This window comes from Bombina bombina, chromosome 3 (genome assembly GCF_027579735.1).
Source record: "Bombina bombina isolate aBomBom1 chromosome 3, aBomBom1.pri, whole genome shotgun sequence".
NCBI lineage: Eukaryota > Metazoa > Chordata > Amphibia > Anura > Bombinatoridae > Bombina > Bombina bombina.
The window spans coordinates 1,195,374,830-1,195,392,563 of NC_069501.1; the positions used below are offsets into that span (position 1 = coordinate 1,195,374,830).

General features: G+C 43.4%; 1 protein-coding gene across 1 annotated transcript in view; it reads left to right on the forward strand.

The window, feature by feature from the left end:
- CHORDC1 (cysteine and histidine rich domain containing 1) overlaps positions 1–17,734 on the forward strand; it is a gene marked incomplete in the record, with an annotated part of 188,509 nt that overhangs the window by 33,120 nt on the left and 137,655 nt on the right. Inside the window, 1 exon segment of the mRNA XM_053708627.1 lies at positions 189–292. Coding sequence (XP_053564602.1) covers positions 189–292 — 104 coding nt within the window.

Genomic DNA, 17,734 nt, shown 5'->3' on the forward strand with positions numbered 1-17,734 from the left:
TTGGCCCTTTGCATTTAAAAGTTTGCATTTACAACTTTTTGAGTTAGTCTCTTGCTCTGCCCTTATGAACGTGTTCTGTAATAGAGTTATGCTTTATGTACACAAGCACTAAGGTCTGATCATTGCTGTGCATATTCCATAATCCTTTTACACTTTCTTAAGTAAACAAATCTTTTATTTATGTTTAGCTCTGATGAGCCGATCACAAAGTTACAGCTGAAGGTATCTGCGTCTTTGAAACAAGCATTGGAGAAACTGAAACTTGTTGCAGAAGTTGAACAGAAAGCAGCAGGTAAATCTCTGGGCTAAAGTTGTTTTCATACTAAATGTGAATTTATAACTTTTTAAAGCAGTGTTTATAAACCACAGTCCTCAGGAGCCACTAACAGGATGTCTGAATTACACGTTCAGGTGCTTAGTTATGGTAATTTAACCTGTTGTCATCCAAGGTAATCCTGAAAATCTGATCTGTTAGTGGGTCCTGAGTACTAGAGCTGGGGACACTGAATTAAAGGGTGATCTGTCTCTACAGCAAACAATAGTAAAATTACATAAGTTTTGCAGTATGGAAGCAACGCTGCCATCAGCCTCTGTCCAGAGATCATGCTCTCAAAGCCAGAGCTGATATAAAGGACCATGCTTTCTCTTGTTAAGTGTATCCAGTCAACGGATCATCCATTACTTGTGGGATATTCTCCTTCCCAACAGGAAGTTGCAAGAGGATCACCCACAGCAGAGCTGCTATATAGCTCCTCCCCTCACTGCCATATCCAGTCATGCTCTTGCAACTCTCAACAAAGATGTAGGTCGTAAGAGGACTGTGGTGTTTTTATACTTAATTTATTTCTTCAATCAAAAGTTTGTTATTTTTAAATGGTACCGGAGTGTACTGTTTATCTCAGGCAGTATTTAGAAGAAGAATCTGCCTGCGTTTTCTATGATCTTAGCAGAAGTAACTAAGATCCTTTGCTGTTCTCACATATTCTGAGGAGTGAGGTAACTTCAGAGGGGGAATAGCGTGCAGGTTTTCCTGCAATAAGGTATGTGCAGTTAAAATATTTTTCTAGGGATGGAATTTGCTAGAAAATCCTGCTGATACCGAAGTAATGTAAATAAAGCCTTAAATGCAGTGATAGCGACTGGTATCAGGCTTATTAATAGAGATACATACTCTTATAAAAGTGTATTTTAAAACGTTTGCTGGCATGTTTAATCGTTTTTTATATATGTTTGGTGATAAAACTTATTGGGGCCTAGTTTTTTCCACATGGCTGGCTTGAATTTTGCCTAGAAACAGTTCCTTGAGGCTTTCCACTGTTGTAATATGAGTGGGAGGGGCCTATTTTAGTGCTTTTTTTTGCGCAGCAAAAATTAGACACAGACATCCAGCTTCTTCCTGCATGATCCAGGACTTCTCTGAAGGGCTCAAAAGTCGTATTGAGGGAGGTAAAAAGCCACAGTAGAGCTGTGGCAGTTGTTGTGACTGTTTAAAAAACGTTTTTGTCATTTGTTATTCCGTTTTTGGTATTAAGGGGTTAATCATCCATTTGCAAGTGGGTGCAATGCTCTGCTAACGTGTTACATACACTGTAAAAATTTCGTTAGTGTAACTGCCTTTTTTCACTGTTATTTAAAATTTGGACAAAATTTGTGTTTCTTAAAGGCGCAGTAACGTTTTCTCCTGTTAAGTGTGGTCAGTCCACGGGTCATCATTACTTCTGGGATATTAACTCCTCCCCAACAGGAAGTGCAAGAGGATTCACCCAGCAGAGCTGCTATACAGCTCCTCCCCCCTACGTCACCTCCAGTCATTCTCTTGCACCCAACGAATAGATAGGATGTGTGAGAGGACTGTGGTGATTATACTTAGTTTCATACCTTCAATCAAAAGTTTATTTTATAATAGCACCGGAGTGTGTTATTCCTTCTCTGGTAGAATTTGAAGAAGAATCTACCTGAGTTTTTTCTATGATTTTAGCCGGAGTAGTTAAGATCATATTGCTGTTTCTCGGCCATCTGAGGAGAGGTAAACTTCAGATCAGGGGACAGCGGGCAGATTAATCTGCAAAGAGGTATGTAGCAGCTTATTATTTTCTGACAATGGAATTGATGAGAAAATTCTGCCATACCGATATAATGTAAACTCAGCCTTAAATGCAGTAGCAGCAACTGGTATCAGGCTGTCATGTATGTATATTTTACACTTCAGTATTCTGGGGAATGGCACTTCACTGGAATTATACTATATGCATAAAACTTTAGCCTAATTTGCAGGGACTAGCAACAGGCTTTTTAATAACACTCAATTTATTAATGTTAAACGTTTTTTGCTGGCATGTAAAATCGTTTAATTTTCTGAGGTACTGGGTGAAAAAATGTTTTGGGCACTATTTTTTTCCACTTGGCAGTCGTTTTATTTAATTTATGACAGTTTACTGATCTCTCTCACTGTTATGTGTGAGGGGGAGGGGCCTTTTTTTGGCGCTTTTGCTACGCATCAAAAAATTCAGTCAGAAGTTTGTCTTCCCTGTATGATCCGGTTCATCTCTACAGAACTCAGGGGTCTTCAAAACTTGTTTTGAGGGAGGTAATCACTCACAGCAAAGCTGTGAGATTGTAGTTGACTGTGATAAAAAACGTTTATTTCTGTATTTTTTTTCTGCTATCAGGGTTAGTTATCCTTTGCTAATGGGAGCAATCCTTTGCTAAAATTGTGTTTTTTACAAAGAGTTGATGCTATAACTTTTCAGTTTATTAATTTTCAACTGTCATAACTTTTTCTGTGCTTCTTATAGGCACAGTACGTTTTCATATTATAGTAAATTACTTGAAAAGTATTTCCAAGTTGCTAGTTTATTTGCTAGTGTGTTAAACATGTCTGATTCAGAGGAAGATATCTGTGCTATATGTGCTAAAGCCAAAGTGGAGCCCAATAGAAATTTATGTACTAACTGTATTGATGCTACTTTAAATAAAAGTCAATCTGTACAAATTGAACATATTTCACCAAACAACGAGGGGAGAGTTATGCCGACTAACTCGCCTCACGTGTCAGTACCTGCATCTCCCGCTCGGGAGGTGCGTGATATTGTAGCGCCGAGTACATCTGGGCGGCCATTACAAATCACATTACAGGATATGGCTACTGTTATGACTGAAGTTTTGGCTAAATTACCAGAACTAAGAGGTAAGCGTGATCACTCTGGGGTGAGAACAGAGTGCGCTGATAATATTAGGGCCATGTCAGACACTGCGTCACAATTTGCAGAACATGAGGACGGAGAGCTTCATTCTGCGGGTGACGGTTCTGATCCAAACAAACTGGATTCAGATATTTCAAATTTTAAATTTAAGCTGGAAAACCTCCGTGTATTACTAGGGGAGGTGTTAGCGGCTCTGAATGATTGTAACACAGTTGCAATACCAGAGAAAATGTGTAGGTTGGATAAATATTTTGCGGTACCGGCGAGTACTGACGTTTTTCCTATACCTAAGAGACTTACTGAAATTGTTACTAAGGAGTGGGATAGACCCGGTGTGCCGTTCTCACCCCCTCCGATATTTAGAAAGATGTTTCCAATAGACGCCACCACACGGGACTTATGGCAAACGGTCCCTAAGGTGGAGGGAGCAGTTTCTACTTTAGCTAAGCGTACCACTATCCCGGTGGAGGATAGCTGTGCCTTTTCAGATCCAATGGATAAAAAGTTAGAGGGTTACCTTAAGAAAATGTTTGTTCAACAAGGTTTTATATTGCAACCTCTTGCATGCATTGCGCCTGTCACGGCTGCAGCAGCATTTTGGTTTGAGTCTCTGGAAGAGACACTTGAATCAGCTCCATTAGATGAGATTACACACAAGCTTAAAGCTAACTCATTTATTTCAGATGCCGTAGTACATTTAACTAAACTTACGGCTAAGAATTCCGGATTCGCCATTCAGGCACGCAGAGCACTGTGGCTAAAATCCTGGTCAGCTGACGTTACTTCTAAATCTAAATTGCTTAATATACCTTTCAAAGGGCAGACCTTATTCGGGCCCGGGTTGAAAGAAATTATCGCTGACATTACAGGAGGTAAAGGCCATGCCCTGCCTCAAGACAGAGCCAAACCTAAGGCTAGACAGTCTAATTTTCGTTCCTTTCGTAATTTCAAAGCAGGAGCAGCATCAACTTCCTCTGCACCAAAACAGGAAGGAGCTGTTGCTCGCTACAGACAAGGCTGGAGACCTAACCAGTCCTGGAACAAGGGCAAGCAGGCCAGGAAACCTGCTGCTGCCCCTAAGACAGCATGAATCGAGGGCCCCCGATCCGGGAACGGATCTAGTGGGGGGCAGACTTTCTCTCTTCGCCCAGGCTTGGGCAAGAGATGTCCAGGATCCCTGGGCGTTAGAGATCATATCTCAGGGATACCTTCTGGACTTCAAATTCTCTCCCCCAAGAGGGAGATTTCATCTGTCAAGGTTGTCAACAAACCAAATAAAGAAAGAGGCGTTTCTACGCTGCGTACAAGATCTTTTATTAATGGGAGTGATCCATCCGGTTCCGCGGTCGGAACAAGGACAAGGGTTTTACTCAAATCTGTTTGTGGTTCCCAAAAAAGAGGGAACTTTCAGGCCAATCTTGGATTTAAAGATCCTAAACAAATTCCTAAGAGTTCCATCGTTCAAAATGGAAACTATTCGGACAATTTTACCCATGATCCAAAAGGGTCAGTACATGACCACAGTGGATTTAAAGGATGCTTACCTTCACATACCGATTCACAAAGATCATTACCGGTATCTAAGGTTTGCCTTTCTAGACAGGCATTACCAGTTTGTAGCTCTTCCATTCGGATTGGCTACGGCTCCGAGAATCTTCACAAAGGTTCTGGGTGCTCTTCTGGCGGTACTAAGACCGCGAGGAATTGCGGTAGCTCCGTACCTAGACGACATTCTGATACAAGCTTCAAGCTTTCAAACTGCCAAATCTCATACAGAGTTAGTACTGGCATTTCTAAGGTTGCATGGATGGAAGGTGAACGAAAAGAAGAGTTCTCTCTTTCCACTCACAAGAGTTCCCTTCTTGGGGACTCTTATAGATTCTGTAGAAATGAAGATTTACCTGACAGAAGACAGGTTAACAAAGCTTCAAAATGCATGCCGTGTCCTTCATTCCATTCAACACCCGTCAGTAGCTCAATGCATGGAGGTGATCGGCTTAATGGTAGCAGCAATGGACATAGTACCCTTTGCACGCCTACATCTCAGACCGCTGCAATTGTGCATGCTAAGTCAGTGAAATGGGGATTACTCAGACTTGTCCCCTACTCTGAATCTGGATCAAGAGACCAGAAATTCTCTTCTATGGTGGCTTTCTCGGCCACATCTGTCCAGGGGGATGCCATTCAGCAGGCCGGACTGGACAATTGTAACAACAGACGCCAGCCTACTAGGTTGGGGCGCTGTCTGGAATTCTCTGAAGGCTCAGGGACAATGGAATCAGGAGGAGAGTCTCCTACCAATAAACATTCTGGAATTGAGAGCAGTTCTCAATGCCCTTCTGGCTTGGCCCCAGTTAACAACTCGGGGGTTCATCAGGTTTCAGTCGGACAACATCACGACTGTAGCTTACATCAACCATCAGGGAGGGACAAGAAGCTCCCTAGCAATGATGGAAGTATCAAAGATAATTCGCTGGGCAGAGTCTCACTCTTGCCACCTGTCAGCAATCCACATCCCGGGAGTGGAGAACTGGGAGGCGGATTTCTTAAGTCGTCAGACTTTTCATCCGGGGGAGTGGGAACTTCATCCGGAGGTCTTTGCCCAAATACTTCGACGCTGGGGCAAACCAGAGATAGATCTCATGGCGTCTCGACAGAACGCCAAGCTTCCTCGTTACGGGTCCAGATCCAGGGATCCGGGAGCGGTTCTGATAGATGCTTTGACAGCACCTTGGACCTTCGGGATGGCTTATGTGTTTCCACCCTTCCCGATGCTTCCTCGATTGATTGCCAGAATCGAACAGGAGAGAGCATCAGTGATTCTAATAGCGCCTGCATGGCCACGCAGGACTTGGTATGCAGATCTAGTGGACATGTCATCCTGTCCACCTTGGTCGCTACCTCTGAAACAGGACCTTCTGATCCAGGGTCCCTTCAAACATCAAAATCTAATTTCTCTGAAGCTGACTGCTTGGAAATTGAACGCTTGATTTTATCAAAACGTGGTTTTTCTGAGTCAGTTATTGATACCTTAATACAGGCTAGGAAGCCTGTTACCAGAAAGATTTACCATAAGATATGGCGCAAATACTTATATTGGTGCGAATCCAAGAGTTACTCATGGAGTAAGGTTAGGATTCCGAGGATATTGTCTTTTCTACAAGAAGGTTTAGAAAAGGGTTTATCCGCTAGTTCCTTAAAGGGACAGATTTCAGCTCTGTCCATTCTTTTACACAAACGTCTGTCAGAAGTTCTGGACGTTCAAGCTTTTTGTCAGGCTTTAGCTAGGATCAAGCCTGTGTTTAAAACTGTTGCTCCACCATGGAGTTTGAACTTAGTTCTTAATGTTTTACAGGGGGTTCCGTTTGAACCCCTTCATTCCATTGATATCAAGTTGTTATCTTGGAAAGTTCTGTTTTAAATGGCGATTTCCTTGGCTCGAAGAGTCTCTGAGTTATCTGCCTTACATTGTGATTCTCCTTATCTGATTTTTCATTCAGACAAGGTAGTTCTGCGTACTAAACCTGGGTTCCTACCTAAGGTGGTCACTAACAGGAATATCAATCAAGAGATTGTGGTTCCATCTTTGTGTCCTAATCCTTCTTCGAAGAAGGAACGTCTGCTACACAATCTAGATGTAGTCCGTGCCCTGAAATTTTATCTACAGGCAACTAAGGATTTTCGACAAACGTCTTCCCTGTTTGTCGTTTATTCTGGTCAGAGGAGAGGTCAAAAAGCTTCGGCTACCTCTCTCTCCTTTTGGCTTCGTAGCATAATACGGTTAGCCTATGAGACTGCTGGACAGCAGCCTCCTGAAAGAATTACAGCACATTCTACTAGAGCTGTGGCTTCCACTTGGGCCTTTAAGAATGAGGCTTCTGTTGAACAGACTTGCAAGGCTGCAACTTGGTCTGCTCTTCATACTTTTTCCAAATTTTCCAAATTTGACACTTTTGCTTCTTCGGAGGCTGTTTTTGGGAGAAAGGTTCTTCAGGCAGTGGTTCCTTCCGTATAAAGAGCCTGCCTGTCCCTCCCGTCATCCGTGTACTTTAGCTTTGGTATTGGTATCCCAGAAGTAATGATGACCCGTGGACTGACCACACTTAACAGGAGAAAACAAAATTTATGCTTACCTGATAAATTCCTTTCTCCTGTAGTGTGGTCAGTCCACGGCCCGCCCTGTTTTTTATGGCAGGTAAAAAAAATTTGAATTATACTCCAGTCACCACTACACCCTTTGGCTTCTCCTTTCTCGTTGGTCCTTGGTCGAATGACTGGAGGTGACGTAGGGGGGAGGAGCTGTATAGCAGCTCTGCTGGGTGAATCCTCTTGCACTTCCTGTTGGGGAGGAGTTAATATCCCAGAAGTAATGATGACCCGTGGACTGACCACACTACAGGAGAAAGGAATTTATCAGGTAAGCATAAATTTTGTTTTTTATATTGCTTGTAAACTTGCTAGTCTCATTGCTAGTCTGTTTAAACATGTCTGATACAGAGGAACCTACTTGTTCATTATGTTTGAAAGCCATGGTGGAGCCCCATAGGAGAATGTGTACTAAATGTATTGATTTCACCTTAAACAGTAAAGATCAGTCTTTATCTATAAAAGAATTATCACCAGAGGGTTCTGTCGAGGGGGAAGTTATGCCGACTAACTCTCCCCACGTGTCAGACCCTTCGCCTCCCACTCAGGGGACGCACGCTAATATGGCGCCAATTACATCAGGGACGCCCATAGCGATTACCTTGCAGGACATGGCTGCAATCATGAATAATACACTGTCAGAGGTATTATCTAGATTGCCTGAATTAAGAGGCAAGCGCGATAGCTCTGGGGTTAGGAGAGATACAGAGCGCGCAAATGCTGTAAGAGCCATGTCTGATACTGCGTCACAGTATGCAGAACATGAGGACAGAGAGCTTCAGTCTGTGGGTGACATCTCTGACTCGGGAAAACCTGATTCAGAGATTTCTAATTTTAAATTTAAGCTTGAGAACCTCCGTGTATTGCTTGGGGAGGTATTAGCTGCTCTGAATGACTGTAACACAGTTGCAATTCCAGAGAAATTGTGTAGGCTGGATAGATACTATGCGGTGCCGGTGTGTACTGACGTTTTTCCTATACCTAAAAGGCTTACAGAAATTATTAGCAAGGAGTGGGATAGACCCGGTGTGCCCTTTTTCCCACCTCCTATATTTAGAAAAATGTTTCCAATAGACGCCACTACATGGGACTTATGGCAGACGGTCCCTAAGGTGGAGGGAGCAGTTTCTACTTTAGCAAAGCGTACCACTATCCCGGTTGAGGACAGTTGTGCTTTTTCAGATCCAATGGATAAAAAATTGGAGGGTTACCATAAGAAAATGTTTATTCAACAAGGTTTTATTTTACAGCCCCTTGCATGCATTGCGCCTGTCACTGCTGCGGCGGCATTCTGGTTTGAGACCCTGGAAGAGGCCATCCATACAGCTCCATTGAATGAAATTATTGACAAGCTTAGAACGCTTAAGCTAGCTAACTCATTTGTTTCTGATGCCATTGTTCATTTGACTAAACTAACAGCTAAGAATTCCGGATTTGCCATCCAGGCGCGTAGGGCGCTATGGCTTAAATCCTGGTCAGCTGCCATGACTTCAAAGTCTAAATTGCTCAACATTCCTTTCAAGGGGCTGACTTTATTCGGGCCTGGCTTGAAGGAAATTATTGCTGACATTACTGGAGGCAAGGGTCATACCCTTCCTCAGGCCAAATCAAAGGCCTTTCGAAATTTCAAGGCAGGAGCAGCATCAACTTCCTCCGCTTCAAAACAAGAGGGAACTGTTGCTCATTCCAGACAGGCCTGGAAACCTAACCAGTCCTGGAACAAGGGCAAGCAGGCCAGAAAGCCTGCTGCTGCCCCCAAGACAGCATGAAGGAACGGCCCCCTATCCGGAAACGGATCTAGTGGGGGGCAGACTTTCTCTCTTCGCCCAGGCGTGGGCAAAAGATGTTCAGGATCCCTGGGCGTTGGAGATCATATCTCAGGGATATCTTCTGGACTTCAAAGCTTCTCCTCCACAAGGGAGATTTCACCTTTCAAGGTTATCAGCAAACCAGATAAAGAAAGAGGCATTCCTAAGCTGTGTGCAAAACCTCCTAGTAATGGGAGTGATCCATCCAGTTCCGCGGACGGAACAGGGACAGGGGTTTCTCCAACATAGGTGTGTCCGGTCCACGGCGTCATCCTTACTTGTGGGATATTCTCTTCCCCAACAGGAAATGGCAAAGAGCCCAGCAAAGCTGGTCACATGATCCCTCCTAGGCTCCGCCTTCCCCAGTCATTCTCTTTGCCGTTGTACAGGCAACATCTCCACGGAGATGGCTTAGAGTTTTTTAGTGTTTAACTGTAGTTTTTATTATTCAATCAAGAGTTTGTTATTTTAAAATAGTGCTGGTATGTACTATTTACTCTGAAACAGAAAAGAGATGAAGATTTCTGTTTGTAAGAGGAAAATGATTTTAGCAACCGTTACTAAAATCGATGGCTGTTTCCACACAGGACTGTTGAGAGGAATTAACTTCAGTTGGGGGAACAGTGAGCAGACTTTTGCTGCTTGAGGTATGACACATTCTAACAAGACGATGTAATGCTGGAAGCTGTCATTTTCCCTATGTGATCCGGTAAGCCATTTTTATTACAGAAAGAAAAAAAGGGCTTCACAAGGGCTTTTTAAGACTGTAGACATTTTCTGGGCTAAATCGATTTATATATAAACATATTTTATACTCCATAGCCTTGAGGAATTATTTTAATCTTGGGAATTTTGTAAAATAACCGGCAGGCACTGTATTGGACACCTTATTCTCTAGGGGCTTTCCCTAATCATAGGCAGAGTCTCATTTTCGCGCCTGTATTGCGCACTTGTTTTTGAGAAGCATGACATGCAGATGCATGTGTGAGGAGCTCTGATACATAGAAAAGACTTTCTGAAGGCGTCATTTGGTATCGTATTCCCCTTTGGGCTTGGTTGGGTCTCAGCAAAGCAGATACCAGGGACTGTAAAGGGGTTAAATATAAAAACGGCTCCGGTTCCGTTATTTTAAGGGTTAAAGCTTCCAAATTTGGTGTGCAATACTTTTAAGGCTTTAAGACACTGTGGTGAAATTTTGGTGAATTTTGAACAATTCCTTCATACTTTTTCGCAATTGCAGTAATAAAGTGTGTTCAGTTTAAAATTTAAAGTGACAGTAACGATTTATTTTAAAACGTTTTCTCCAACATAGGTGTGTCCGGTCCACGGCGTCATCCTTACTTGTGGGATATTCTCTTCCCCAACAGGAAATGGCAAAGAGCCCAGCAAAGCTGGTCACATGATCCCTCCTAGGCTCCGCCTACCCCAGTCATTCTCTTTGCCGTTGTACAGGCAACATCTCCACGGAGATGGCTTAGAGTTTTTTAGTGTTTAACTGTAGTTTTTATTATTCAATCAAGAGTTTGTTATTTTGAAATAGTGCTGGTATGTACTATTTACTCAGAAACAGAAAAGAGATGAAGATTTCTGTTTGTATGAGGAAAATGATTTTAGCAACCGTCACTAAAATCCATGGCTGTTCCACACAGGACTGTTGAGAGCAATTAACTTCAGTTGGGGGAACAGTGAGCAGTCTCTTGCTGCTTGAGGTATGACACATTCTAACAAGACGATGTAATGCTGGAAGCTGTCATTTTCCCTCTGGGATCCGGTAAGCCATGTTTATTACGATTGTAAATAAGGGCTTCAAAAAGGGCTTATTAAGACTGTAGACTTTTTTTGGGCTAAATCGATTGATTATTAACACATATTTAGCCTTGAGGAATCATTTTATCTGGGTATTTTGACATAATAATATCGGCAGGCACTGTTTTAGACACCTTATTCTTTAGGGGCTTTCCCAAAGCATAGGCAGAGCCTCATTTTCGCGCCGGTGTTGCGCACTTGTTTTTGAGAGGCATGGCATGCAGTCGCATGTGAGAGGAGCTCTGATACTTAGAAAAGACTTTCTGAAGGCGTCATTTGGTATCGTATTCCCCTTGGGGCTTGGTTGGGTCTCAGCAAAGCAGATACCAGGGACTGTAAAGGGGTTAAATATAAAAACGGCTCCGGTTCCGTTATTTTAAGGGTTAAAGCTTCCAAATTTGGTGTGCAATACTTTTAAGGCTTTAAGACACTGTGGTGAAATTTTGGTGAATTTTGAACAATTCCTTCATACTTTTTCGCAATTGCAGTAATAAAGTGTGTTCAGTTTAAAATTTAAAGTGACAGTAACGATTTATTTTAAAACGTTTTCTCCAACATAGGTGTGTCCGGTCCACGGCGTCATCCTTACTTGTGGGATATTCTCTTCCCCAACAGGAAATGGCAAAGAGCCCAGCAAAGCTGGTCACATGATCCCTCCTAGGCTCCGCCTACCCCAGTCATTCTCTTTGCCGTTGTACAGGCAACATCTCCACGGAGATGGCTTAGAGTTTTTTAGTGTTTAACTGTAGTTTTTATTATTCAATCAAGAGTTTGTTATTTTGAAATAGTGCTGGTATGTACTATTTACTCAGAAACAGAAAAGAGATGAAGATTTCTGTTTGTATGAGGAAAATGATTTTAGCAACCGTCACTAAAATCCATGGCTGTTCCACACAGGACTGTTGAGAGCAATTAACTTCAGTTGGGGGAACAGTGAGCAGTCTCTTGCTGCTTGAGGTATGACACATTCTAACAAGACGATGTAATGCTGGAAGCTGTCATTTTCCCTCTGGGATCCGGTAAGCCATGTTTATTACGATTGTAAATAAGGGCTTCAAAAAGGGCTTATTAAGACTGTAGACTTTTTTTGGGCTAAATCGATTGATTATTAACACATATTTAGCCTTGAGGAATCATTTTATCTGGGTATTTTGATATAATAATATCGGCAGGCACTGTTTTAGACACCTTATTCTTTAGGGGCTTTCCCAAAGCATAGGCAGAGCCTCATTTTCGCGCCGGTGTTGCGCACTTGTTTTTGAGAGGCATGGCATGCAGTCGCATGTGAGAGGAGCTCTGATACTTAGAAAAGACTTTCTGAAGGCGTCATTTGGTATCGTATTCCCCTTGGGGCTTGGTTGGGTCTCAGCAAAGCAGATACCAGGGACTGTAAAGGGGTTAAAGTTCAAAACGGCTCCGGTTCCGTTATTTTAAGGGTTAAAGCTTCCAAATTTGGTGTGCAATACTTTTAAGGCTTTAAGACACTGTGGTGAAAATTTGGTAAATTTTGAACAATTCCTTCATGTTTTTTCGCATTTGCAGTAATAAAGTGTGTTCAGTTTAAAATTTAAAGTGACAGTAACGGTTTAATTTTAAAACGTTTTTTGTACTTGTTATCAAGTTTATGCCTGTTTAACATGTCTGAACTACCAGATAGACTGTGTTCTGAATGTGGGGAAGCCAGAATTCCTATTCATTTAAATAAATGCGATTTATGTGACAATGACAATGATGCCCAAGATGATTCCTCAAGTGAGGGGAGTAAGCATGGTACTGCATCATTCCTTCCTTCGTCTACACGAGTCTTGCCCACTCAGGAGGCCCCTAGTACATCTAGCACGCCAATACTCCTTACTATGCAACAATTAACGGCTGTAATGGATAATTCTGTCAAAAACATTTTAGCCAAAATGAACACTTATCAGCGTAAGCGCGACTGCTCTGTTTTAGATACTGAAGAGCATGACGACGCTGATATTAATATTTCTGAAGGGCCCCTAACTCAGTCTGATGGGGCCAGGGAGGTTTTGTCTGAGGGAGAAATTACTGATTCAGGGAACATTTCTCAACAAGCTGAACCTGATGTGATTGCATTTAAATTTAAGTTGGAACATCTCCGCATTCTGCTTAAGGAGGTATTATCCACTCTGGATGATTGTGACAAGTTGGTCATCCCAGAGAAACTATGTAAAATGGACAAGTTCCTAGAGGTGCCGGGGCTCCCAGAAGCTTTTCCTATACCCAAGCGGGTGGCGGACATTGTTAATAAAGAATGGGAAAGGCCTGGTATTCCTTTCGTCCCTCCCCCCATATTTAAAAAATTGTTTCCTATGGTCGACCCCAGAAAGGACTTATGGCAGACAGTCCCCAAGGTCGAGGGAGCGGTTTCCACTTTAAACAAACGCACCACTATACCCATAGAGGATAGTTGTGCTTTCAAAGATCCTATGGATAAAAAATTAGAAGGTTTGCTTAAAAAGATGTTTGTTCAGCAGGGTTACCTTCTACAACCAATTTCATGCATTGTCCCTGTCGCTACAGCCGCATGTTTCTGGTTCGATGAGCTGATAAAGGCGGTCGACAGTGATTCTCCTCCTTATGAGGAGATTATGGACAGAATCAATGCTCTCAAATTGGCTAATTCTTTCACCCTAGACGCCACTTTGCAATTGGCTAGGTTAGCGGCTAAGAATTCTGGGTTTGCTATTGTGGCGCGCAGAGCGCTTTGGTTGAAATCTTGGTCGGCTGATGCGTCTTCCAAAAACAAGCTACTTAACATTCCTTTCAAGGGGAAAACGCTGTTTGGCCCTGACTTGAAAGAGATTATCTCGGATATCACTGGGGGTAAGGGCCACGCCCTTCCTCAGGATCGGCCTTTCAAGGCAAAAAATAAACCTAATTTTCGTCCCTTTCGTAGAAACGGACCAGCCCAAAGTGCTACGTCCTCTAAGCAAGAGGGTAATACTTCTCAAGCCAAGCCAGCTTGGAGACCAATGCAAGGCTGGAACAAGGGAAAGCAGGCCAAGAAACCTGCCACTGCTACCAAGACAGCATGAAATGTTGGCCCCCGATCCGGGACCGGATCTGGTGGGGGGCAGACTCTCTCTCTTCGCTCAGGCTTGGGCAAGAGATGTTCTGGATCCTTGGGCGCTAGAAATAGTCTCCCAAGGTTATCTTCTGGAATTCAAGGGACTTCCCCCAAGGGGGAGGTTCCACAGGTCTCAGTTGTCTTCAGACCACATAAAAAGACAGGCATTCTTACATTGTGTAGAAGACCTGTTAAAAATGGGAGTGATTCATCCCGTTCCATTAAGAGAACAAGGGATGGGGTTCTACTCCAATCTGTTTATAGTTCCCAAAAAAGAGGGAACGTTCAGACCAATCTTAGATCTCAAGATCTTAAACAAGTTTCTCAAGGTTCCATCGTTCAAGATGGAAACCATTCGAACTATTCTTCCTTCCATCCAGGAAGGTCAATTCATGACCACGGTGGATTTAAAGGATGCGTATCTACATATTCCTATCCACAAGGAACATCATCGGTTCCTGAGGTTCGCATTCCTGGACAAACATTACCAGTTCGTGGCGCTTCCTTTCGGATTAGCCACTGCTCCAAGGATTTTCACAAAGGTACTAGGGTCCCTTCTAGCTGTGCTAAGACCAAGGGGCATTGCTGTAGTACCTTACTTGGACGACATTCTGATTCAAGCGTCGTCCCTTCCTCAAGCAAAGGCTCACACGGACATTGTCCTGGCCTTTCTCAGATCTCACGGATGGAAAGTGAACGTGGAAAAGAGTTCTCTATCTCCGTCAACAAGGGTTCCCTTCTTGGGAACAATAATAGACTCCTTAGAAATGAGGATTTTTCTGACAGAGGCCAGAAAAACAAAACTTCTAGACTCTTGTCGGATACTCCATTCCGTTCCTCTTCCTTCCATAGCTCAGTGCATGGAAGTGATCGGGTTGATGGTAGCGGCAATGGACATAGTTCCTTTTGCACGCATTCATCTAAGACCATTACAACTGTGCATGCTCAGTCAGTGGAATGGGGACTATACAGACTTGTCTCCGAAGATACAAGTAAATCAGAGGACCAGAGACTCACTCCGTTGGTGGCTGTCCCTGGACAACCTGTCACGAGGGATGACATTCCGCAGACCAGAGTGGGTCATTGTCACGACCGACGCCAGTCTGATGGGCTGGGGCGCGGTCTGGGGTTCCCTGAAAGCTCAGGGTCTTTGGTCTCGGGAAGAATCTCTTCTACCGATAAATATTCTGGAACTGAGAGCGATATTCAATGCTCTCAAGGCTTGGCCTCAGCTAGCGAGGGCCAAGTTCATACGGTTTCAATCAGACAACATGACAACTGTTGCGTACATCAACCATCAGGGGGGAACAAGGAGTTCCCTGGCAATGGAAGAAGTGACCAAAATCATTCTATGGGCGGAGTCTCACTCCTGCCACCTGTCTGCTATCCACATCCCAGGAGTGGAAAATTGGGAAGCGGATTTTCTGAGTCGTCAGACATTGCATCCGGGGGAGTGGGAACTCCATCCGGAAATCTTTGCCCAAGTCACTCAGCTGTGGGGCATTCCAGACATGGATCTGATGGCCTCTCGTCAGAACTTCAAAGTTCCTTGCTACGGGTCCAGATCCAGGGATCCCAAGGCGGCTCTAGTGGATGCACTAGTAGCACCTTGGACCTTCAAACTAGCTTATGTGTTCCCGCCGTTTCCTCTCATCCCCAGGCTGGTAGCCAGGATCAATCAGGAGAGGGCGTCGGTGATCTTGATAGCTCCTGCGTGGCCACGCAGGACTTGGTACGCAGATCTGGTGAATATGTCATCGGCTCCTCCTTGGAAGCTACCTTTGAGACGAGACCTTCTTGTTCAGGGTCCGTTCGAACATCCGAATCTGGTTTCACTCCAGCTGACTGCTTGGAGATTGAACGCTTGATCTTATCGAAGCGAGGATTCTCAGATTCTGTTATCGATACTCTTGTTCAGGCCAGAAAGCCTGTAACTAGAAAGATTTACCACAAAATTTGGAAAAAATATATCTGTTGGTGTGAATCTAAAGGATTCCCTTGGGACAAGGTTAAGATTCCTAGGATTCTATCTTTCCTTCAAGAAGGATTGGAAAAAGGATTATCTGCAAGTTCCCTGAAGGGACAGATTTCTGCCTTGTCTGTGTTACTTCACAAAAAGCTGGCCGCTGTGCCAGATGTTCAAGCCTTTGTTCAGGCTCTGGTTAGAATTAAGCCTGTTTACAAACCTTTGACTCCTCCTTGGAGTCTCAATTTAGTTCTTTCAGTTCTTCAGGGGGTTCCGTTTGAACCCTTGCATTCCGTTGATATTAAGTTATTATCTTGGAAAGTTTTGTTCTTAGTGGCAATTTCTTCTGCTAGAAGAGTTTCAGAATTATCTGCTCTGCAGTGTTCTCCTCCTTATCTGGTGTTCCATGCAGATAAGGTGGTTTTACGTACTAAACCTGGTTTTCTTCCAAAAGTTGTTTCTAACAAAAACATTAACCAGGAGATTATCGTACCTCCTCTGTGTCCGAAACCAGTTTCAAAGAAGGAACGTTTGTTGCACAATTTGGATGTTGTTCGCGCTCTAAAATTCTATTTAGATGCTACAAAGGATTTTAGACAAACATCTTCCTTGTTTGTTGTTTATTCCGGTAAAAGGAGAGGTCAAAAAGCAACTTCTACCTCTCTCTCTTTTTGGATTAAAAGCATCATCAGATTGGCTTACGAGACTGCCGGACGGCAGCCTCCCGAAAGAATCACAGCTCATTCCACTAGGGCTGTGGCTTCCACATGGGCCTTCAAGAACGAGGCTTCTGTTGATCAGATATGTAGGGCAGCGACTTGGTCTTCACTGCACACTTTTACCAAATTTTACAAGTTTGATACTTTTGCTTCTTCTGAGGCTATTTTTGGGAGAAAGGTTTTGCAAGCCGTGGTGCCTTCCATTTAGGTGACCTGATTTGCTCCCTCCCTTCATCCGTGTCCTAAAGCTTTGGTATTGGTTCCCACAAGTAAGGATGACGCCGTGGACCGGACACACCTATGTTGGAGAAAACAGAATTTATGTTTACCTGATAAATTACTTTCTCCAACGGTGTGTCCGGTCCACGGCGTCATCCTTACTTGTGGGATATTCTCTTCCCCAACAGGAAATGGCAAAGAGCCCAGCAAAGCTGGTCACATGATCCCTCCTAGGCTCCGCCTACCCCAGTCATTCGACCGACGTTAAGGAGGAATATTTGCATAGGAGAAACCATATGGTACCGTGGTGACTGTAGTTAAAGAAAATAAATTATCAGACCTGATTAAAAAAACCAGGTCTGATAATTTATTTTCTTTAACTACAGTCACCACGGTACCATATGGTTTCTCCTATGCAAATATTCCTCCTTAACGTCGGTCGAATGACTGGGGTAGGCGGAGCCTAGGAGGGATCATGTGACCAGCTTTGCTGGGCTCTTTGCCATTTCCTGTTGGGGAAGAGAATATCCCACAAGTAAGGATGACGCCGTGGACCGGACACACCGTTGGAGAAAGTAATTTATCAGGTAAACATAAATTCTGTTTTTTGTACTTTGTTATCAAGTTTTTGCCTGTTTAACATGTCTGAACTACCAGATAGACTGTGTTCTGAATGTGGGGAAGCCAAGGTTCCTTCTCATTTAAATAGATGTGATTTATGTGACACAAAATTTAGAGAAAATGATGCCCAAGATGATTCCTCAAGTGAGGGGTATAGC